Source organism: Panulirus ornatus, chromosome 63 (genome assembly GCF_036320965.1).
Source record: "Panulirus ornatus isolate Po-2019 chromosome 63, ASM3632096v1, whole genome shotgun sequence".
In the NCBI taxonomy this organism is placed as follows: domain Eukaryota; kingdom Metazoa; phylum Arthropoda; class Malacostraca; order Decapoda; family Palinuridae; genus Panulirus; species Panulirus ornatus.
In genome coordinates this window covers 6736718-6761424 of record NC_092286.1, presented here as the reverse complement: position 1 = coordinate 6761424, position 24707 = coordinate 6736718, and the positions used below count along the sequence as shown (strand labels likewise).

General features: G+C 42.7%; 1 protein-coding gene across 1 annotated transcript in view; it reads right to left on the bottom strand.

Annotated features, from left to right (window-relative positions):
* The window catches only part of LOC139745894 (kin of IRRE-like protein 1), a 40331-nt gene extending 16879 nt beyond the window's left edge, over positions 1-23452 (bottom strand). Inside the window, exon 1 of the mRNA XM_071656553.1 lies at positions 22602-23452. Within this exon, the coding sequence (XP_071512654.1) occupies positions 22602-22674 (73 nt within the window). The 5' untranslated portion in view covers positions 22675-23452. The remainder of the gene's footprint in view (positions 1-22601) is intronic.
* Positions 23453-24707: the final 1255 nt, after the last annotated feature.

The window sequence follows — 24707 nt, the reverse complement described above, 5'->3', positions numbered from 1 at the left end:
GCACACATCATCAGTGGAAGAAAGGTGAGCAAGGATGACTTGATCCTAGCCTTTAAGCCTGTGAACCCGTTCGATGGTCTTGACAGTGAACAGTTCATCGAAAGATGCATCGGTAGAACAACCACAGAACACAGATAGATATTCAGCTTGAAGCTTGTCAGAAAAGACGTAAAAAAAGTTTAATTCTAATGGATCAGATTAGTGGATTGATGGAAGAAACTACAGGAGATGGTGAGTGCTGGTATACTAAAGTTGCATACAGGGTAATAGACGAAGTTTAAGAGATGGGGCTCCACTAGTCAGTAAAACTCCCTCCCAGTACTGTGCAAATAGGTGATTACACACACACACACACACACACACACACACACACACACACACACACACACACACACACACACACACACACGCACACACCCTCACCAGCTAGCACATCCGCTACACCACTTCCTTTCCTCATCAGTTTCGGGTCGTACCTCCTAAGGAGCTTTCGCTGGCTAATGTGTGGCAAAGAGGAGTATACACACTGCTTCACAAACATCATCTTACACTACCGCGCACCGTCCCAAGTCTCGTAACCCCAGGTAGGTCCTGACAAACCTAGACTTAATCTTTTGGAGGGAGCTCTGAACGCGAAGGGAAAACAAGTACAAGATGTACGTTTCGGAGGGAGTTCTAAAAGCGAAGGGAATACAAGACCTAGATGTACGTTTTGGAGGGAGCTCTGAACGCGAAGGGAGGACAAGACCTAGATGTACGTTTTGGAGGGAACTCTGGACGCGAAGGGAAAACAAGACCAAGATTTACGTTTTGGAGGGAACTCTGGACGCGAAGGGAATACATTTTCATAAAAATCAAAAATTTTCGTATCATCAGAGTGGACTCGATAAAGACGATATGTTTGAACTTGATGATTCATTGTAAGACTATTCTAGTTACAGTCTTTCAGAGAGATATCATATTTCTGGTGAGACTATGATTCATAAAACAAAACAAGCCGGTAAAAAGCTTGTCTGAACCCGATTATTCATCCGGGTTTTACGCAACATAGACACTTCCGGTCTTTCACTCAACTCTTGTGTCGTAAATGATGAAATGTTGGACTTATTTACCGACAAGTATCGAAGGTTAAATTCATTTCGTCAGAGGTTCTTAAGGTTCATATTCTGCTATTTGTTCCTCTTACCTTCTGCTAATGCTTATTGCGTTCCCGCCTACACACACACACACACACACACACACACACACAATACATACTCACACTGGGACGTGCGTGCGAATGGAATATGTAGAACCATTTTGCCTCTTTCTATAATTCATGTAATTCTGGAAAATCATTCAGGGAGAAAAGAGTGTTTGCGAGGCACATTTATGTGGGTAGAATGACGTATAATCACCACGAATTAAACTTCAGTCTTTGAAGTCTTTGGTTATTTGTTCCGTCTTAAAACTGTGCCGAGTTTAATTCTACCTTTGCAGAGAGACCTGAAGGATGTGGGTTAAGGAACACTCACAATGCAGAGTTGTGTAAAGATGAAAGTTTCTAATTAACTTTTTTTTTTCCGTAATTTCTCCTCAGTGGGGCTCACGGAGGAGGATCCTTCGGAAAGTACGCTGTGTGGGAGGTTCCTGGTGTAGAAAATAGGATCCATCACTCGCATTGTAATGGAAGAGAAGTGAAGAGTGCAAACACTTACGATAGATGATAGCGATCTATCTTACCCCCTCCCCCAAGAAAAAAAGAAAAAAAAAATTAAAAGGGACTCAATACAGAACTGGAAAACTTGTGAAAAATAGAATCATTTCGTGGGTAAAATGCTTCTGGTGCCTGCGAGTGGTGAAGGGAAGAGAGAGAGAGAGAGAGAGAGAGAGAGAGAGAGAGAGAGAGAGAGAGAGAGAGAGAGAGAGAGAGAGAGAGAGATCACTAGAGGGAAAGATGCTGAGAGCATGTGAGCCATTAAAGCACAAGCTACTTATCCACTTTCAGCTTATTTTGCATATCCACTTTCAGTTCATTTTTCCCCAGAGGTGATAAGAGCGAGAGTGCTGTTTTGGCCTATAAAGAGAGCCGCCCCCCCCGCCGCCCTTCCCATCATTACCCCCGTCGATAATCAGACGAGAGACAGATGGCCCCGTTGTTCAAGCTTCCTCAGAGACGTGGGGTGGGAGATAATGGATGGAATCCCACCGAGACAGACAACAAGACTGAACTTGAAATCTCTCGTAGGGATCACTGTCGCCTCACCAAAGCATGCGCGTGTTGACACCAAGCTTGAGATTGCAGGATGCACGGTGAGGAACATTGAAATAATGCCATAGAAAAAACTCTCTGACGTAGTTAGGAAAAACTCTTCCATAATGGCTACGTGATACTGAAGTCAGGCTCTTTTTCTGAGGGAGGTCATCTACAGAGCACGCAGCTCTGTGCAGCACCGCGGGTAAAGCAGAGTAAGGGAAGAACGTAAAATATTTACGTAGTGTTAACCATTGTAAGTATATGTAGAATAAAACAGTGCACTCATGCAGTACCTGCCTATTCAAACACGAATAAACACAAATATACTTGAATTTCTGCATATATATATGAATGAACATGTACGGGTCAATGTCCTTTGCAGACCAAAAGCACCTAGACCTTTCACTCCCTCACCTCCAGCAATATCACCTCGCTACCTTGATACACGTTTATGGCTTCATTCAATAAAGATGAATGTGAGGGAGGTATATCCTCTTTATCTGCGACTGGTTCATGTTAAGACTCCCCAACCCCACGTACCGTCAAGGTTGGATCTCGTAGACCTTCACACGTCGGAGCTAATTGCGATGCCTGCTTGCCGTACATCTTCCTTACACCTGCCCGTCACTCATTAGATTCAGTTACGGGTCTCGTAATTCTTCACGTTTTGCTCTGCGCAAGTCATTAAGCGAACAGGAAGAGTTATGCCTCTGTTACGGACTTCGTGAACTGCTATTACAAGCTGTTATGCGGATTTACTAATGAGTGTGTATATATATATATATATATATATATATATATATATATATATATATATATATATATATATATATATATATATATATATATATATATATATATATATATATATATAGTCAAGCATATTATGCGGAGGTAATTTTCTCCTTACACGATATATGTGATGATCTCTCTCTCTCTCTCTCTCTCTCTCTCTCTCTCTCTCTCTCTCTCTCTCTCTCTCTCTCTCTCTCTCTCTCTCTCTCTCTCTCTCTGTATAGGCTTCATGAAAACGTTTAAAGATCCATCATGATAAAGATAAGTCAGAGGAAACGTACTTTGCAGCCATGTCATGATGATCATGTCACTTGAAATATATATATATATTCAAGAAAGAAAAAATAAAAGAACCAACACATCGTCATTGCATGTTATCACGGCCGCGGAATAACACGGGGCCCGAAACACAGCTGGAGTAAAAGGTCTTGCTGCTCAGAGACCCTCCTATTCATCATCCTACCTAATTAGAGAAAGTGCATTATCACAAAATAATATTTTTTCCTCTCTCTCTCTCTCTCTCTCTCTCTCTCTCTCTCTCTCTCTCTCTCTCTCTCTCTCTCTCTCTCTCTCTCTCTCTCTCTCTCTCTCTCCTTAAAACAAGCAAGGAATTCCTCTAGTTTGTTCAAGAGAACTGCATTGCAGTGCTGTATTAGAGATTTGAGAGAGAGAAGAGAGAGAGGGGAGAGAGAGTCATGCAGTACTGCAGTCAGACACGAAAAGAGACAAAATATACTTGAATTTCTGCATGAATATGGAATGCAAGTATCGGGTCAAAGTCCTTGCAGAAAAAGCGATTTTCTAATGGCCTTTCACTCCCCAACTCCACTAAATCGCCTCGCTACCTGATCTACGGAGGTTGGGTTATTCAATAAAGATGAATGCCAGAGGAGGTATTCGCGTCTTTAGCTCAGACTGGATCATCTAAAGACTCCCCAACCCCGTATTCGTAGGTGTGGTCTGTAGACTGCAGTCGGAGCTTGAATTGGGATGCTGCTTGCCGTACATTCTTAGAACCTTGCCCGTCACTCTTAGGTTATGTACGGGTTCGATTTTCACGGTTTGTGGGTTCTCAGTTATGTGAATCGACGAGGAGAGTTATGCCTCTGTGTCGGGACTGCTGTGAATGCTTTACAGCTTGTTGATGGGATTTACAAGGTGTGTATGTAAATATATTATATATATTATGTAATGTATTAGTATAATAGTTATAATATGTATATATATAATTATATATATATAGTGTCAGCATTGTGGGTAGGTAATTTTCTGCTTAACGATATATGTGATGATTCTCTCTCTCGTCTCTCGTGTCTTCTCTCTCTTCTCTTCGTCTTCGTCTTCTCTCTCTTCTATCGTTCTCTCTTCTCCTCTCTCTCTGTATAGGCTTCATGAAAACGTTTTAAGTCATGATGATAAGATAAGTCAATGAAACAGACTTTGCAGCCATGTCATATATCAGTCACTTGAAACTATATATATATTCAAGAAAGAAAAAATAAAAGAACACACACATCGTCATTGCATGTTATCACGGCCCGGATATAAACGGGGCCCGAAACACAGTGAGTAAAAGTTTATGCTGCTCAAACCTCTATTATGCTCCTACTAATTAGAGAAAGCTGCATATACAAAAATGAATATTTTTTCCTCTCTATCATGCTTAATCTCATCTCGTTCTCTCTCTCTCATCACTCTCTTCGTCTGCATTCTCTCAATCTCTCTCTCTCTGTCCCTTAAAAGTAAGCAGGAATTCCTAAGTTGTTCAAGGAAATTGAATTGCAGTGCTGTATTAGAGATTGAGAGAGGTGAGAGAGAGAAGATGGAGAGGGAGAGAAGAGGAGAAGAAGATGAGAGAGAGAAGAGAGAGAAATGGAGGATGTCAGGATGGAATGAAGCGAAGGGATAGGGTGAGAGGAGGGAGAGAATTTGAGGCCAAATGGAAGTAATATGTGGATTTTCTGAAATTGGGTAACGAAAGCTACTTTAAATACGTCGAGGAATGTAGTCTCGGGAAGTTGGTTATTGGTTCTTTGCCCCAGCAGAGGTCAGTGTTGCGTGCTGCATTTAGGCTCATGACCGATTGTGGTGAGCGGTGTTGGTAGTGGTGGTGGTGGTTGTTGATGATGGAGATGTTTAGGTGATGTGGATGGTGGTGGTTAGCAGTGTTGGTGTTGGTGATGATGGAGTGTTTTAGGTGTTTGGGATGGTGGTTAGCATGGTTGGGTGAGTGATGATGGAGATGTTTAGCGGTGTTGGTGATGGTGGTGGTTAGCAGTGTTGGTGGTGGTGATGATGGAGATGTTTAGCGGTGTTGGTGATGGTGGTGGTTAGCAGTGTTGGTGGTGGTGATGATGGAGATGTTTAGCGGTGTTGGGATGGTGGTGGTTAGCAGTGTTGGTGGTGGTGATGATGGAGATGTTTAGCGGTGTTGGTGATGGTGGTGGTTAGCAGTGTTGGTGGTGGTGATGATGGAGATGTTTAGCGGTGTTGGTGGTGTTGGTGGTGATGGTTGACAATGTTGTTAGCAGAAGAAAATACAGATTCTTTTTTCAATGACAAAAGGTTAATGATTCATATCTGATAGAAAACCACGTCAGTTGGTTTCTGTGACAAACGAAAATATAAATATATAATAAATAAATATATAATATATATATATAATATAATATATATATATATATATATATATATATATATATATATATATATGTACACAGAACTAACTGAATTCTTCCAAAGATTTCTAGTATCTCATGTTTTTGTGATGTTCTTTCCCAGGATATGTTAGCATGAAGTCAGAAAATATCTTAAAAATGGGAAAGCCATTGGTTAACTGCAGTGTGATAACAGAAAAAAAAATCACCATGAATTGTTGATACCAATACGAATATAATATTTTGTTCTTTCATTTTATGTAAAAAATAAAGTTCGTCACCTAAAGAATTAGTGATCTCCATTCACTGCATGTATATACCTGATCAGTGAGTTTTAACATGATTATGTTTCAAACGAAAAATTGATTGCTGATCATACGGTGTGCGTGCGTGCGTGTGTGTGTGTGTGTGTGTGTGTGTGTGTGTGTGTGTGTGTGTGTGTCTGGTCTCCCCAGGGCTAACCAGTGTAATAATAATCAGACAACACAAATTACCGCGAAAATTCCACGTCATTATGGTCGATAATGAGGGATGATACCATCATGAGGCCAATCTTAGACGCTCATCCTTAGATTCTGTCTTAAGCCCAGTGTGTAATACGAGAAGTGTGTGCGTGTGTGTGTGTGTGTGTGTATGTGTGTGTGTGTGTGTGTGTGTGTGTGTGTATGTGTGTGTGTGTGTGTGTGTGTGTGTGTGTGTGTGTGTGTGTGTGTGTGTACATATACATACTCGATCAAGATAAATGAACATTAGCTAGAGAACTGGTGCAATACGACGCGGCAGTCGAAGAGAAATAGTGGGTCAGACAAACCATGGGGTGGTGTTGGGGATGTGGGTAAGCTTCCCAAGCACCGACACACACACACACACACACACACACACACACACGAGGAGAGACGCCGACACTGTTTATGTATATATGAATCGAGGAGAGTCAGCTGAGCCGGTGTGGGTGTATGAAAGGGCAGCGGACGACGGGAGATAAACCCGGCCAAGACATTATGGATGTGGAAGCCGCTCAAGGTAAATGACCTGTAGGGAGATTAAGATTAAAGTGGAACGATAGGATAAAGGAAAGCTATAGAAACAGGGAGGGTCAGGGTGAAGGGGTGAGGCAGAAGGCAAGAGGAAGAAGTGGACCGTGTTAGCGAACGCCAAAAGCTGAGTGAAGGCTGGTTGACTGGAGACACACACGACCGATTCTACCCTGTGCATGGAGGAGAGCGCGCGCACACACACACACACACACACACACACACACACACACACACATACACATTCACAGTACAAACAGACAAACACAATTATCTCTATGTTGACGAAATTCTTAATTGTCTGAAAACGTGACTTTTTTTTTCACAAAAGTAAGAGTTTTGCAGAGCGGCCGCGATACACAGGGTAAAAAAGTTCGAGGGAGGGAGAGAGTTTTATAGGAGTGAGCACCACAGTGACCCCTGGCTGGGTCTAGGCGCCATTTTGGCGCTGATCCTCTCTCTCTCTCTCTCTCTCTCTCTCTCTCTCTCTCTCTCTCTCTCTCTCTCTCTCTCTCTCTCTCTCTCTCTCTCTCTCTCTCTCTCTCTCTCTCTCTCTCTCTCTCTCTTCCCCCTCCCCCCTACACTTGACACAGTAGGAATATCAACCCCGAGATGTATCTGGGTACCAAAGGTACATTTACCCCTTTTGCTCGGGATCCGGGCAACTTAGTGGTATTCGCCCCCTTTAACTAGATATTACCACTGCAGTGGCACTAACCACTAACGAGAGGTCTTGGGAAGATCGTGGAAGCTGGAGCCTTAAATGGGTCATGACACCGTTGTTAGTATTTAAAACCCCTTGCGTGCACGCAGTACGTAGCTACAGACGCTAGGAACTGGTCCATATATAGGTTAACTTGTAAATGCATTTCGTTTGCAAGTGTATGTCCCCCGAATGTACACCCAAATGGTAGTTGATAACAATTGTAAATGGGCCATTTACTGTAACGAAGATATACCAGCTAAGATGATCACATATCAATGGAGAATTTTTATCCTTACATTTGTTTACGTACTGTGACGTAGTATTTCACATCTCGAAATCAAACTTGCATCGCTGCGAATAAAGCAAAAAAGAAAAAAAGAAAAAGACGATCAAAATGGTCACCATCACTAGATTTGCTTTACCCATGAGAGAAGTCTGTGATTCTCTCGTTCCCGGCTTCCTAGGTCTGTCTGTTATGTTAAAAAGTTTGGGCAAAGGCGGGTGGAGGAGGAGGAGGAGGTCGAGTGAGCCAGTCGCCCTCACCCGCCACCGCGCGCTGGGAGGGAGGGAGGGACGGAGGGTGGGAGGATAGCTAGCTAGTTGGCTGGCTGGCTGGCGAACCCAGGACAGAGAGGAGGAGGAGGAGGAGTAGGAGAGGACCCGGTTGGCTCTCACTCCTCCCTCCCTCCAATGTCTAACTAGGTTACCGGTCTCCCACGTACCGACGCTGTTTACACACTGCCGAAGGTTTCGTCATGGGGTACAGTTTCTAGATGTTCATTCCTTTACGAAACTACTTTTTTATCATTTTCTTTTTTGAATGCGAAGTCCGCAGGGGGTGTGGTTAGATGGGGGATGGTGGGTGGGGGATATATTGGCGAGACGTTGGTAGATAAACAATGACACGCGAGTTTGAGGAGATGGTGAGTATGTGGTTGGTAGGTAAGTATGTGGTACTATTTCTCTATTTAAGTATCTATCAATCTATCTATCTGTCTGTCTTTCTAACTGTCCATCTATCTATCTAGCTAACTGTCTATCTATCTATTTATCTATCTGTCTACCTATATATCTGTTTGTCTGTCTGTCTTTCCATTTATGTATGTCTGTCGAGCTGCAACCCTCTTTCCACAGGGCTAGATCAGTTCACACATAGCCGTTCATTGTGCACTCTGATGATTCGTCAAGTGAGACCAGCGCCTCCATTCACACCATCCCTCTACAAGTACTTCCCCCTCTTTTTTTTTTTGCATTCGATCCCAAATCTCTCATGGAGCATCCTCATCTGGTACATAGCCTTTGCCCTATTGGAATTCGATTTCCTCACTCCATCCATCCATCACTTTAGAGATCTGCAGGTCGACCACATACACCAGTAGACTTGCCTACATATCATCTTACTCAACTGATAATATCTTAAAAGTTCTGTATTCCGTGTGCTTATCTATTGCTTTCATCATATACCTTCATTCTCAGTGCTGAATACCTCCCTAATTCGGACTATACCATGACAATTAGCCATCTCTGGTATTCATATTTTTGACTTTTCTTGACCTCTGTATATTTGGGTTTTAGATCCAATTATCAGAGTTGGGCAAAAAAAATGTATTCCATCATGCAAGTCTTTTGTTTACTCTAGACAAACCTTTTTCTTTCACCTCCCCAATTACCAGAGCTTTCTGTATACCTCAAGCTCGCGTCTTCCTGGTAAAATAAACTCTCATATTCAGATTTTCCTTTTACAAGTAATGAATGAATTTTACCCTCAAATCCCTAAAAAATCACTTCACCATCTTGACTGAAGTTCACCCTTCGAATCCCTTAAATCATTCTCAGCTTTCGGGGCTGCTCACTGTTTGCTGTGACATCACACTGTGGCATCCCACATCTTCCAAAAAAAAAAATACAAAAAAAATGGTCTTGATTTTACTCACATTCACGTCCAGCCTCCTCCTCCTCCTCCTCCTCCTCCTCTTGCATACATAATCGAAGTAAAGGATCACTCCCTTCAACTCTTCCTCTTGAATCAGCACATAGTATAGTCTATGCATGCAAAAAAACCTAAGGTAATTTCCATTATGTTCCTTCATGGTTCGGCCATCATCTCACCTCCATCACACGTTGTGTTCCGTTCATAAAAGACATTAAGCGACCGTAAGGACATGACAGACGCCTGGATACACCTCCCTCTTTATCTCATATCACTTACCCATGCCATCGCTTACACTAAGGCCTGCCCTGCTGTCATTACTACAATGGCTGTTGGAAGCGATCATAAGTCTTTCATGCACACTTTCAACGTCAGGAGCCTCCTCAAATAATTAACTTATTTACTTCGTCATATGGCTATGATAAATCGACAGATACTGCATACGATTTTCTTCTCTCTCTCTCTCTCTCTCTCTCTCTCTCTCTCTCTCTCTCTCTCTCTCTCTCTCTCTCTCTCTCTCTCTCTCTGTAGAGCTTCGCTGCGTGTGTAGGAGCAAACCCTCGCTCTACAACACCTTCCCTTTTCTAAACTCACTTCGCTTTTCGTTTACAAAGGGTATATATACCTCCCCCCCCCCCCCCCCCCCCAGCTCTGCCATACGATCTCTCCAAATCCACTCACCACCAGGTTCCCCACGCTATCAATACCTCCAGCTTTTCCAGTTCTCTAAAAGTATCATTGCTCCTCTCCCACACTTCTCCCTTTGAAATACATTCCCTTTTCCCTCACAATCTATTCCTGTATATCTATCTATTCCGTTCGTCCTACGAGTCCGCAACTCCCTCTCTCTCTCTCTCTCTCTCTCTCTCTCTCTCTCTCTCTCTCTCTCTCTCTCTCTCTCTCTCTCTCTCTCTCTCTCTCAGCCATACCTCACCTCCCAGCAGTCCTTTGAAGTACGCTTAAGAATTCCAACCTCTGTCTGTCTGTCTGTCTGTCTGTCTGTCTGTCTCTAGCTTACTCGCGCACTTCTCTAGTATACTCACTCTCCTTACACATACTTCTCTTCTTCGTCTATTTAACTCCCTTTCAAAATATCTTGCAGTTCTCTGTTGGATTCTCGTTCATTTTATTTTTTCTATTCCCTCGAGAGATATATGCATCCGTTTATGCATATAACCATCAATTTCTTTTCCATTTCTGTTCAGAATATTATATTCTGTACAGTGTGTCTTCCATCTGTCACTAATTTCTGACAGATTCGCCTTCATCCAACGTCTTCTTTTCTCATGGAATTCTTCATTCCACCGTGCTGTACTTCCCAACTCACAACCCTGACACCGTGAGGCCCTTTGTTAATGCACTCTTCCACAACCCCCGCATCACCGCAGAATTTCATATCTTGCTCGGAGGTTGTAATAACTGAGAGCAGCCAGACACGACCCCAGCAGGGTGCTAAACCTACAGTGTGCACTGTGGGGACAACGATATTTCGATGTTTAGATTCGAATAGTTTTCTGTTAATGTCCGAATTAGATTCTGGCTTGTGCGAGTGTGTGTGTGTGTGTGTGTGTGTGTGTGTGTGTGTGTGTGTGTGTGTGTGTTTTCTGGTTGTGATTAGTGGTTGTGTGTTGCAGGGAGAGAGTTTTACACTTGTGTTGCCCCGTCTCTTAAAATTGTATAGATGTACCAGGGATTTACACACACACACACACACTAGTCTGTGTGTGTGTGTGTGTGTGTGCATTAGTTTATCCTCAAACACGTACTCCTTAGTTAATGTATATCAAACGAAACGTTTCTCTGTTGTTCTGGACTGTAATTAAAGATGAAAAAGATGTTTATTTTGGTGTATTTACTGTGCGGATGATCAAAGAATTAAATGATGATAAGCGAATTGCGCGATGAAAATCGGCTTAGAGTCTCCCCCCCCCCCCTCGCAAGCTTGTGTCGTCTTCAACTATGAGTTAGAAATGTATATAAACTAATGTTTGTTTTTTTCCCCAGTCATAACAAGGGTCTGGGATCCTGGCTAATGGGCACCTCAGTGGAAAACTCTACGTCAAAGCTCTAAGGCAAAGAGTGAGTAAGTCTTTAACTTTTCGTCCGCACATCTGCTCACTCAAGGAACGGATAGAAAATCTTTTTGAGAATTTTCTTACCCAAGGGAACTGGGAAGGACAGACCGAGGCTTGATCTCACATAGGGTCAGAGACAGACAGAGAGACAGACACACGGACGCACACACACAAAGGGCATTACTTTACGTTTTGATCTCACATAAAGAAAGAGATCATTTCCGGATGAGAATTATGATGATTGAGAGATATTCGAGGAAATAGCGGACTTAAGGAGGAATGAGGGAAGTCCTACATATATATATATATATATATATATATATATATATATATATATATATATATATATAAATGTGCTGGCCATCTTGAAGGTATTGGAAAGAAATGGGAAATGGTCGAGAAAAGGACCACCACAGGCAGACAACCGAGAGCATCTAGACCATTAAGGTAACGGATCGGATGCCGGCTCGAGTTTATTTTACCCAAGGTGATAATAGACATGGGCTCTTTTATCTTTTTTTTTTTTTGGGGTATCTTAAGTAAAAAAAAAAAGAAGAGCCTTGGCGACTCTCTCTCTCTCTCTCTCTCTCTCTCTCTCTCTCTCTCTCTCTCCGTGGGGCAAACAACACTCGCTCACGACACTACGCTCCAAAAATTTATATATATATATATATATATATATATATATATATATATACCAAGCTCGGTAAAAATCTTGCCCACATTAGTCAGGACTGGAGTGGACAGTATAAACTTTAGAAGAGAAAGAAGTGAAATGTGTCCTCCCTCTTCCTTTTTATCTCCACCTTTATATTTCAACCTTTTGTTCTTACGACGATTCCTCTGTAGTCAACACCAGGTCAGGGCTGAAGAGACTGTACATTATGGGACTGGCGGGTCACTGAGATTTCACTGGGGCACTGGGGACCATATATCTATTTTTTTCGTCTGTGGGCGTGGGGAAAATGTCATTCATAAAGTCGGAATTCTCTCTGGTGCAGATGCTGCTGGAGCATAGCATTATCTTGTCTCGTTGTGAGGACTTGGATGTTTATCTTTTTCTTCATTTATTTCTTTTTCCCTTTCTTTTGTTTATCTTGATGTATAATTGGGCTGAAATTCTTCGTCGTCTTCGCCTTTGTTTTATTCTCGTTCTTGTTCTTCTTCGTCGATGTCTTCTTCTTCTTCTTCTTCTTCTTCTTCTTCTTCTTCTTCTTCTTCTTCTTCTTCTTCTTCTTCTCCTCGTGGTGTGTTTGTTAAATCAGTGTCCACCTTATACCCCTGCATCTGGTACAATACTTCTTCCTTAACCTCACACCATAATAACTTTGCAAATGATACTCAGGTCATGAAGGAGAGTAAAGAATGATGAGGACTGCACGACATTAAAAGGAGACCTAGACAGTCCACCAAAAGCCTTGCATGATAAGTGTTCTATGAGCTTAATGTTAAGTGAATTTACAGCATACTGGGGATGAGATACTGCGAAAGAGGGGGGTCTCGATCCTGCTGGAAATGAGCTGCAGGAATTTCTGAGTGAGAGGAACTTTGACAGTCGACACCGCACCTGACCTGTCGCCAGAACCCAACCTCAGGGGAACTCTGATGGAGGCTAATGTCTGCTGGCAAATATAAGAATCATTTTCAAGTACAAAGATAAAGAAAATATTAAAAAAAAGAAGAAAAAGAAACTCTTCACAGTGTATTTCAGAGGAAAATTTGTATCTGGATCTCAAAGCCAGGTCAAGAGAGCCAAGTGATCTTACTGAGAAGGTACAGAGGAAGGCAACAAGATGGTATTCGAGTAAAGGGGAATGAGATACAGTGAGATGTTACGTGGAAGAGAGAAGAGTAAGAGGATGACTTGACCACAACTTTCGATGATGTCCCCAGCGAACATTTCTTCGAAAGATCCAAAGGTGTTTTAAAACAACCAGAAAGCGATAACGTGAAGATATAAGCAAGAAACGTTTTCGAAAAAGATATGAGGACTTAATTCAAATGTATCAGAGCAGTGGGTGAATGAGATTAACTACGTCATGACACTTTGAATACTAACTGCATACAGTAGTTCAGACCGTTGTATGAGAACAGAGGAAGTTCGAAGGATTGTCCCACCAACTGCAGAACTCACTCCCTGTACTATACAACCAGGTGATAACCCATTGGTAATTACACTCACGAACAGCCATCATCTCGTACCACTCCCCGTTGATGGACTGTGTTCACCATTAGCTCCAGTCAATGACAACGTGCCATTATAATCCTTATGATAAACAATCCACATACGGGATTTATCCCTGTGCTCTCTCTCCTCTTGCATCAGACAGTGGCCCAGTATATCTCCCAAGATGAAAGCAATCCCCTTCGGGAGGTTTGCCTCAACAGAGTGGTGCAATTAATCACCTTGAAAATATGTATATGTATGTATGTATGTATGTATGTATGTATGTATATATTTTTTTCTCAAGATGAGTCTATAACTTGAATATATCAGATGTCTCCTGAGACATGTGAGTTGCCTAGATAACGAATTCATTGGCGGGAGTGAGTTTAAGGCATGGGTTACAGGATGTGTAGACAAAGGACCGTACCAAGGGGTGTGGAGGCGGCTGGGGTAAAAACCAAGGAAGGTCCGTGAGGCATGGTGGTAGCTAGGGGACGCTGTGTGGTGGGTTTTCGGTGCATTCTTCGTCTGTTGCACATACTACCTCACTAAACGCGGGAAACGGCGATCAAGTAAGATATATGTGTAGGTGTTATTGGGTTTCGCTTGTAAGAGGTTACACCGCGAGTGAAAAGTCACCTTTAGCGTGGCTGTATCCATGTGGATACAGTCTCGTCAAAGAATTTCTCACTCCAAAGAAGTCTACATTTCCCGGTTACTGGAAGTAGCGCAGCTTTACGCTGCATGAGCCTTTAGAAAAAGGTCATGTGTGTGTGTGTGTGTTTGTAATACCAGGACTCTTTTATAGGAAATTGGTCCTGGGGTAATGATGAATAGGCATATAAAGGTTCTATTCAGTAAAAGTTGTAGACCAGATCGCTCTTCAGGCTGCAGAGCAGGAGCTGCGTGGATTATGAATATGCTCAAAGTGGCTGTAGAAGTACGAGCAAGGAGAGTAGAAGTAGTAATGGTAAAACTAAAGTAATAGTGTAAATAGTAGTAGTAGTAGTAGTAGTAGTAGTAGTAGTGGTGGTGGTACCCGGATTTTACGAGGCTTAGAAGTAATAGTGGTAGTTGTGGTAGCAGTAGTAGTAGCATTGATAGTAACAGTAGAAGTAGTAGTAGTAGTAGTAGCAATAGCATTGGTAGTAGTAGTAGAAGTAGTAGTAGTAGTAGAATAGTAGTAACAGCAGCAGCAGTAGTAGTAGCAGTAGTAGTAGTAACAGTAGTAGTAATAGTAGCATTAACTCTTGTAATATAGCAGTAGTGGTAGTAACGATGGTTATGAATAGTAGCAAGATCGGGAACAAGACATCTGGCGTGGTAGATGCTAGTACTTCATACAGAGTGTGACAACATAAACACGCGTCCCCACCCTACATCATTGCTCCGTACCGTGGTCCATTCTCGAGGTACCACTCATTGTGGTGCCACTACAACATCACACGAGGCACGGGTAGGGAGGAACATAATAGGCTATTGCTTACCCCCTCTTTATTCAAGCTTGATCGCTCGTAAATACACTAGTTATAACCTGTCATCATTATACTCATCAAGACAGATTAATAGACAGTGTATCATCATCGCTTTGCGCCATACCGGTCTCGCGATACGCATTCTTCTTGAATATATATTTGATGTGAGCGATCGTCGCTTCTCGACAGAAGTACATTCCTATACAATAGCTTCCATGTTCCTGATGATTGTTAAGGAGCGTAACGACTATACCATCATCGCGTGATGATCGCACGGTTGCCCCCTGAGCGTCGTAGGGTACAAAATCCCCCGTGGCATGATCCGCCTCCTCTCCCCCCGCCGCGCCTCTAGTAGGTGGAAGACATTATGATACGCTGATTAATCATCGCATAACAGGGGAGTTGGGGGGAGAGGAGCTCTTCCCCCTCCTCCCCCCGCCCCTCCTCCCCCCTCATCAAGCCAGGCAACCAGCGAGAGGGAGGAGGAGGGAGGTTGGGGTAGGGGTGGGGCGTTGAGGGGGGGGGGGAGTTATTCTGCTTTGTCCATTACAATCATTAACTTGATATTCATCTTTATGACGGCCAACATACTGCCAATAGCAAGGCTATGAAAGACCCCCCGGCATCACAAAACATTTTACGTATATTACCGAGTACCAGCGGTATAGAAATTGAGCTGTATTGCCACGTGTGATAAGGGTAGTATTGCCCCGATGTCAACCAATCGCTTACAGATTCCAACGGTGTTATTGAAAATTAATTATTTTGCCGGCAGGTTACAAGCTTCCATTCTCTTTGAGTTTCAAACACACAGTTACGAAATGATGCCAGGGTGAAGGGCAGTTTAATTGCCTGATGCGCTAATAGGAGTTTTTTTTTTTTTAATAATTTTTCGTCTTTTTTTAATGGTAACTGTTGACAAAGGTGCAAGCACGCATGCACAAATGCAAACGTACTTACACACACACATACACACACACACACACACACACACACACACATATACATGCGAAGTCTGGGTCAGGCTGGTGTGTGTGTTTGTATACACATAAGAGTAAAGACATGGTTCATATACAAGCTTAAGAGACGGAGAAACACGAGTGTAAAAGTCGCTCCCCTAACACGGAAACAGTATAACACACACACACACACACACACACACACTTTAAACAAGCAGAGAAACACGTACATGTACACACTTTCCCCCACATGTTGTTAGGGTGGGTGTGCAGTGGCATGTTCTGTGGAAGTTCCCATAAACCAGAAAGGTTAGGAGAGCAAGAAATGAGAAGCGAGAGGGAATACTGGCACGTTCCTAGCGCGGTTCTGTAATGTCATATTACGAACTGCCTCAACAGACCAGAGCGAGCAGGTCTGAGAGGGAGAGTTGGGCGACAGACTGTCCTCGGTAATGATGTGTCAAGCTCACGGTGAAGAACGAGCAGATGAATCAGGAGCGAGTAGAAGAGAGCGCAGATTAGCAACAGTAGATCAGTTCTCTTAACAGTGTTAAGTATGGCTTAAGTATGAGATCATAAGCTCACTGTAGCTTACGTGATGTTGACAATGCTAGATTTAGGCTAACTTTGCTAGATTATAGGTAAGCCACAAGCGCTTCGTAAGATTCTATTCTACGGAAAATGTTAATCCTACGAAATGTAGTTTGTGTATTCATGGACGTATACTAGAACACTGGGAGAAAATCAAAGTCTTTTAGAGATGAGTTGAAGCTAACTCCGAAGAAAAAAGAAATGAAGAACCTGTGTATCATAGATAATATATCTTAAAATTACGAGACCCCCTATCCGCTATTCGCTACGACAGGCAGCTCGTGAGATGGTTTCGAGTTTCGCAATGTAGGGGCAGATGGCCCTCACTGACAGTATTTTGAGCCTGACCGGGATGGGTAATTCTCTTCAGCAACTTTACCACCTTTCTGCACCCCAGGGGAGAGATAAAGCAACTCAATGCATTTAAAGCCTGTAAGGATAATGAAAGAAAACAGGCCCTTTGCAAGAATCGGTTCGTACAATCATCAGGCCCACTGGGGGTGGGTGGTTTGACGAAGACCTCCTGTGACCTTCGTAATCCCCTTTATGCCACCGCTCACACCATGGTCACGGGCCACGCAGTAAATTAGCAGCTGTTGCCGACAAAATCGAAATACCCTGAGCCGGCACATGGCATTGGATCCTAACGTGTGTGTGTGTGACGGACAGTCAAAGGGGAGTCGGGACTGTGTGAGGGAGGGAGTGAGAGGGTAAAGAGAGAAAGGAAGGAGACTGGAGGAACAGGATGGGTAGAAAAAAGAAGAGGAAGGAAGGAAGGAAGGAAGGGAGGGAGGAGAGGGAACAAGCGAAGAAAATGCCAATAAGTAATAGAGGGACGTGTAAGCGAGGTGAAGGAAAATAATGATGAAGATTGGAGGAGGAAATAAAGACGACATGGAAGAGGAAGAAGGTATGAGGAGTGAGAAGGAAGGAAAGGAATGGTCGGAGAAACAGGCACGGAGGATGGAGAGGAAGCGGAAGAAGGGAGTGAGTTGATATACATCAGGAGAAGGCTGGCAGGGAGAATGGAAGAGACAAGGGAGGAAGGGAAAAATAGGAGGGGAAACAAAAAAATAAATAGCAGGAAGAAAGAGGGAGGGGAAAATGAGATATTTACGACGTAGGACGTCAAATGCCTCATGAAAATACAGTGAGTGAGTTGGTGACTTTCATCCCCCCCCTCCGTGTGTCGCCGAGTGGCAATCATTCATAGAGGCAACACACTCTAGAACCACCGAAATTAAAAGCCGCTCCTTACCGAACCCGCGGAACGAAGCAGCGAATCATATATTCCAAAGCGGTCTCGGATTTCCTGTTCCATTACTGTTCGTATTTCGACATTTTGAAAAAAAAGAAAAGAAGCGAAAAAAAGAATGATCAAAAGTAAATCGCCTTCTTTTTTTTAATGTTCAGGGACTCTGCATCTTTACTACTGCTACTACTACTACTACTACTACTACTACTACTACAACTACTACTACTACTACTACTACTACTACTACCCTCCTCCCCCCCCCCCACCACCCAACGCCTCCACCTCTCCTCGCGAACAGAAAAATGCTATTTCTCAAACGGAAACATGAAACGACACTGACTCTCCGGCGCCATAACTTAAGATGGGAAAGTTTCATTAATTTTCACAAACTCTCGGGAAGTATTTTCGTCAGAGACAACTCGAACTGCATTTTAATCGGATATTGCAGTTTTTAAGAAGCATTCTTACTTTTTTTGTTTTTTTCTTACGTTCCTACTCCATCTCCAAGTCTTCTGAAGGCAGAGGGGATTCCTGGGTGACGTTGAATCCAGCGTTTAACAACAAAAGAATGACATGTGCCTTGACGACAAACGTCTTAGACGCAAACGTGGAAACGCTGGTGGTGTGCGTTTGATTGCCGACGATAGTTTTGTGTGGAAACATATTTCTTCCTTGTGGAGGACCACATGGGTGTTTTGAGAAGGTGCTGGGCTTTTGAAACTGGCGTCCGATCCTTCGTGAAAAGACGTAGATCAAATAGGAGCTTGGGTGATTAAGAAACGAAAAGAGAGAGAGAGAGAGAGAGAGAGAGAGAGAGAGAGAGAGAGAGAGAGAGAGAGAGAGAGAGAGAGAGAGAGAGAGAGAGAGGTCGTGTATTCATATACATAGGTCTGTATACATTCGTTTGTCCAGACATGTTTTTTCTTTCTTTATGATATAATAAAACGTCCATAAAACATAATTTCCCTCTTGAAATACATTACAACGAAATACACGCATGAGCTTACGAACGATCCCGTTAATACTGCGGACTCTGATTGGACAACGCGTTTCTGACGTCAACGCTTCAGTTGGTAACTGGCTTGTGATTGGAGAATATGTTTTTGACGTCAAGGTAAATGTTGCACAGACGGAAATTGAATCATGCTTTCGTGACTGATACGCGAAACCATTTTCATGACAAAATCAGGTGAATTTACATCAACATTTACGCTGAATACGAAAAAAAGTAAACACACACACACACACACACACACACACACACACATTATGTACATGTACGTCGTTTATGTGCTTATCCAAAGTGTACAATTGTTCAGTCTGACCTTCATCTCAAACTCATCTATGATTAGTTTTACTAGTTAATATCACGACCTCAAATTTTACTAGTTACTAGCACGACTTCTAGTTTTACTAGTTACTATCATGACCTCTAGTGTTACTAGTTACTATCATGACCTCTAGTGTTACTAGTTACTATCATGACCTCTAGTGTTACTAGTTACTATCATGACCTCTAGTGTTACTAGTTACTATCATGACCTCTAGTGTTACTAGTTACTATCATGACCTCTAGTGTTACTAGTTACTATCATGACCTCTAGTGTTACTAGTTACTATCATGACCTCTAGTGTTACTAGTTACTATCATGACCTCTAGTGTTACTAGTTACTATCATGACCTCCAAGTTCTACAATAACCCAACTGCATCTTCAACCGAATAGCTGCTTTTGTTCAATAAACCGATTATTGTTATTATTATCATCATTATTGATATTATTATTATTATTATTATTATTATTATTATTATTATTATTATTATTATCATAATTATTATTATTATTATCATCATTATTATTATTATTATTATTATCATTATTATTATCATCATTATCATTATTGTTGTTATCATTATTATTATTATTATTATCATTATTATTATTATTATTATTATTATTATTATTATTATTATTATTATTATCATAATCATTATTATCATTGTTATTATTATCATCATTAATATTATTATTATTATTATTATTATTATTATTATTATTATTATTATTATTATATCATTATCATCATTATTATTATTGTTATTATTATCATTATTATCAGCATCATCATTATCATTATCATCATCATTATTATCATCATCATCTTCATTGTCATTATCGTCATTATAATCATTATCATTATCACTGTTATGATTGAGTGTAGATATTTTCTAACTGGTATAAAAGCTTCAGGATTCTGTATATGTGTGGGACTTGGAAGTTGACATCATCGCCAGCATGTGTCGCAATAGTTCAACATTAAAGACTAGTAAAGGAGACCAACTGTTTCCTGGTAAACATCAGAAAATTTTCTAGTGTAACAGAAGGTCGAAATTAGAATATCGTCTCACGTTCGGTCGACGGAGCTGAAGAAACACATGCAGCTAATTGAAAATGTCCAGAGGAGGGCAACAAAGATGGTACCAGAAAGAAATGAGACAGTTTAGTTAAAAGTGGAAAGGCTAGAAGCCCTCCATGAAAGAGAGAAAAGTGAGGGGTGGCCTGATCACAGATCTGTAAACAGAAATACATGCAATGTCGGTTGAAAGGGTAAAGCAATAAGCTTATCAAAAAAAGAGAGGGGTATATATATACACCAGGAATTAACTCGTGTTCCTCAGGTGTTTCTGAACTACAGTTTTTAAAAGACGAAAGGTCAAAGGAAGAAGGGAAGACGAAAGAAGGAAGAGATGTCCACAGATTCTTGTTTTCGCAGTGTACGGAAAGAAGGAAGATAACGGTCAGTCCTCGTTTGGCCGGCCTTCGCACAGAAACTGTCGGAAGCAGAAGCCAGTCGTGTGCTGCGAACCTCGGCGTTAAGGAAACGAGAAACACTATAGGCTCACGAGAGCAGCGGCCGTGACAGTGATAACTTCGGAAGACGGGAGGGTAGTAACATAGCACCGCACGGAGAGGGATGATTAGAAAGAGGCGATGGCAAGGGAACTGATGACAAGGCGGAAGAGGGCATTTGATCCTGGCCTGCTACAACGAGAGGAGGAGGAGGAGGAGGAGCAACAATCGCCACCTTACACCTCCACAACCAGTGCTCCCATACCTGGAGCGACCGCGATCCCTCGTAGACATTGGCATAGCAAGCTGCCCAGGACGCTAAGATCAAGGCATCTATACAACACCCTTTGAGCTTTTCGACAAGAGGATTTTTGTGATGCTCTTTTGGCGGAGTTCCCAGAAAAGAGAGAGAGAGAGAGTGGATGATACTCTCCTGCCTAATATGTGCTCATGTTATTGCAGAATTTAACTGAAATACTCCGAACTCGGACAATAGGAAACGAATGAGTTGTACAGAGAACATGTATGTAAAGATTGTGTCTTTGTTCCGTTCACTTCAACCACTTGTTTACAGTGTTTGAACACGCACAAACGTCATACTGTCATACAGAAATACGTTTTCATGAAGCCTACAGAATCCTCGTATAATCCCTCATGCAAATGCTTTTAAAAGGGGGGAACAAAGGCAAGAGGACAGAGCGAAGGAGAAGGGGGAAGTGTACACCCCACGGCTGGAAGGGGAGGGGGGACTTTGTCTGTCAGGGCCGACAACGTTTCCTGTGCCGAGACCCGTCTCTCTTTACTCCTCCATATTCATCCGTGGAACTCACGCATCCCAGTATACAGCAACGTTATCCGGTCGGTCATTTCTATTCCAGCCGCTGTGTGTGTGTGTGTGTGTGTGTGTGTGTGGGGGGGGGGGGGGGGGGGGGGGGGGGGGGGGGGAACAGTGTGTGAAGTTTAGGGGCGAGTGTTGTCGCTGGAACAGTGATCAGAAAGGCTTGTGATATGCTCGATGGTCAGGTCTGCTGCATGTATGAGAAAGAAAGAGAGAGAGAGAAAAAAAAGAAAGAAAGAAAGGAACTTCAATTAGCGAAGTTCATGATTTAGTGTTTTGATGTTTATTAAACATTATCTTCCTATAACTATGGTTCTTCGCGGCCCTAGTGATATATTTTATAAAAGAAATCTTCTACTGTCTCATATATGTATATATATATATATATATATATATATATATATATATATATATATATATATATATATATATATATATATATATATATGTATATATATATATATAGCTTCCGTCGTTGTCATGTATCGAAAGGATCGTACGGTTACGGAAAGCGTCTTTGCACGCTCACAAGAAGGGTATCGTTGACGTTATGAACAAAGCCATGACGCTAAGACGGTCGACGGATCTTACTTATGTAATCCGGAGCTTCCGCTGATGCATATTCTGCGGGTCCACCACCAAGGCCTGACTTCCATCCCTCTCGAATTCTCTTTACGAATATCAGAACTTTTGTTTCTAACTGGTTTATCTTTACGTATATGATTACACACACACACACACACACACACACACACACACACACACACACACAATGCATATAAAGTGTTCAGCCTCTTGACCAATATGAGGAAATTACCTGCTAGGAGAGGGCAGGAGTTTGGGGGGAGGAGGTTGTGTGTCGTCAGGACTCACCTTGGGTTAGATCAAGGGGTCTTGACTCACCTGGGCCAGATGAGGGATGGGTCAGGACTCACCTGGGGTCAGGTGTGGGCTAGAGCAGGGTGGATGGGTGGGTGTCAGGACTCACCTGAGGCAGGTGTGGGTCAGAGCAAGGGTGTGGGTCAGGACTCACCTGGGGCAGGTGTGGGCCAGAGCAAGAGTAGGAGTAGGGCCAGGCAGGTGGGGGTGTGGTGCCTAAGGGTCATGGTGACCCCCTGCACCACTCTCCTGCCGCTGCACCACTCTCACCACACACTCACCACCGCCTCTCACCTGGCTGATCTACCTCCCGCTCTCACAACACCGGACACATTCGAAGGGACGATATAAGAAGCGATACTCCGGATTCTGTCGATCTAATCAGTTATTGGAACTCCTCCTCGTTCAAGTTCAGAAAATTTTACCTCATGCTCCTCTTATATCTTTTTTCACCGGTGGTTAAGCACAAGAAACTCCCCCTCGTCATTTCACAGTTCAGGACTTCTAAGTCATTCACTTGTCACACAGCAAAGCAAAATAACGTCTAATGTAAGAATTCCCAACGGAGAGGGGTCCAGTCACGGGGTCTCCCACAGCTTGGAGAGAACTCGGTGCTAGTGAGTGAGTTCCTCCTCCTCCTCCTCCGCCGCACGCAGGAACTGGAGACACGCAAGACGCACACGCACACACACACACCCGGGGTCCAGCTGCCCTGCCGTCCCGAGCAGGAATGATCCTGAACCAGGCTTGGGAGGACGCTGGGAGCCGGCCCGACGCGCACGCGCACCCTGCCACCGGTGGCCCTGCATTAGCTACAACTGTCCCCTGTGAACGTTGTAGGCAGAGTAGCCGCTCTCGAGGCTATGAATAATGTGGACATTATCATCGCTGGGAGTGTGTCAACACTGGTGCCTTTAACACACAGCACAGCCGATGTGTCGCCCGTCAGCCTAGTGGGCCTGGTGGTGAGTGAGTCTTACCCAACGATCTGTAACTGTCATTCACCTCTCTCTCTCTCTCTCTCTCTCTCTCTCTCTCTCTCTCTCTCTCTCTCTCTCTCTCTCTCTCTCTCTCTCCCTCTGCATAAAAAGGATAAAGTCAAGCTTTATTGATACGCGTTATCTTTTCCGACAAAGAATCAGTAAACCCTTAATAAGCTGATCACAGCTTAGGAAGATAGCCGACACGAAACAACGAAAAACCAACCAGGCCACAGAGTTGAATCGAATATTGCCTTGTAAAGTAAAATGATGCTCAGAAGAATTGAAAAAATATATATACATAAACACGCTTTGGGGTGAAATTGCCCATTTTCTTTAAACAACTTTAAAACATATAAATACTAGCAACGCTTATACTTAAAAGTAATTTGTTGTCTGTCTTTGTCTTCACCGTCTTCCAAACTTTTTAGCTGGTCTCAGACATGTCTGGCATTCACCCCACCCCAGAACCACCAACTCAGTGGCTTACAGAGGTCAACGTAACCAGGAAGTTCCGAAATATTATTGCAGACAATGTGTGTCGTCGTACGCCTGCCAACGTCGTTGTAAGGTTTTTTTTCTGCGCCAGCGGGGATTCAACAGAGGTCTAGTGCCACTCCTCCGGTTGAAAATGTTGTACGGTATATATATATATATATATATATATATATATATATATATATATATATATATATATATATATATATATATATATATATATATATATATATATATATGTGTGTGTGTGTGTGTGTGTGTCTTTGTGTGTGTGTGTGTATGTGTGTGTGTGTGTGTGTGTGTGTGTGTGTGTGTGTATACATGTATATTCCTCGTCTATGTATTCTTGGGTTTATCTTCAACCCCTGAAGAACGTGTTGAAGATTGTTCGCTTGGTAATTACATTTTGACGCTGACAACCTTAATGACCCTAGCAGTTGAAAGACCTTAAGCTCAATTAACTAACCAGCCATTTGATCCACTTCCGGGATCAGTGGAAATTTTCTAGAACAACTACGTAAAAATATGAACGATGTTTCTCATCGAGTTCTATTACCTGGTAATCCTGGGAAATACTCGTCTCTTTTCCCCTGGTGCCAATGGGTAACAGATGACTCCCTGGCTGTGGCAATGGTGATGGGAAATGCGTGGAGGAGGAACCTTAGCAATAATGAGAAATATGATCATCTCTTGTGACGTCGGGAAATACGAACTGGTTCCCCCAGTACCTCTTGGAGACATAAGGTAGTCTCGTCTGGAGACGGCGAGACGCGTGTGAGATA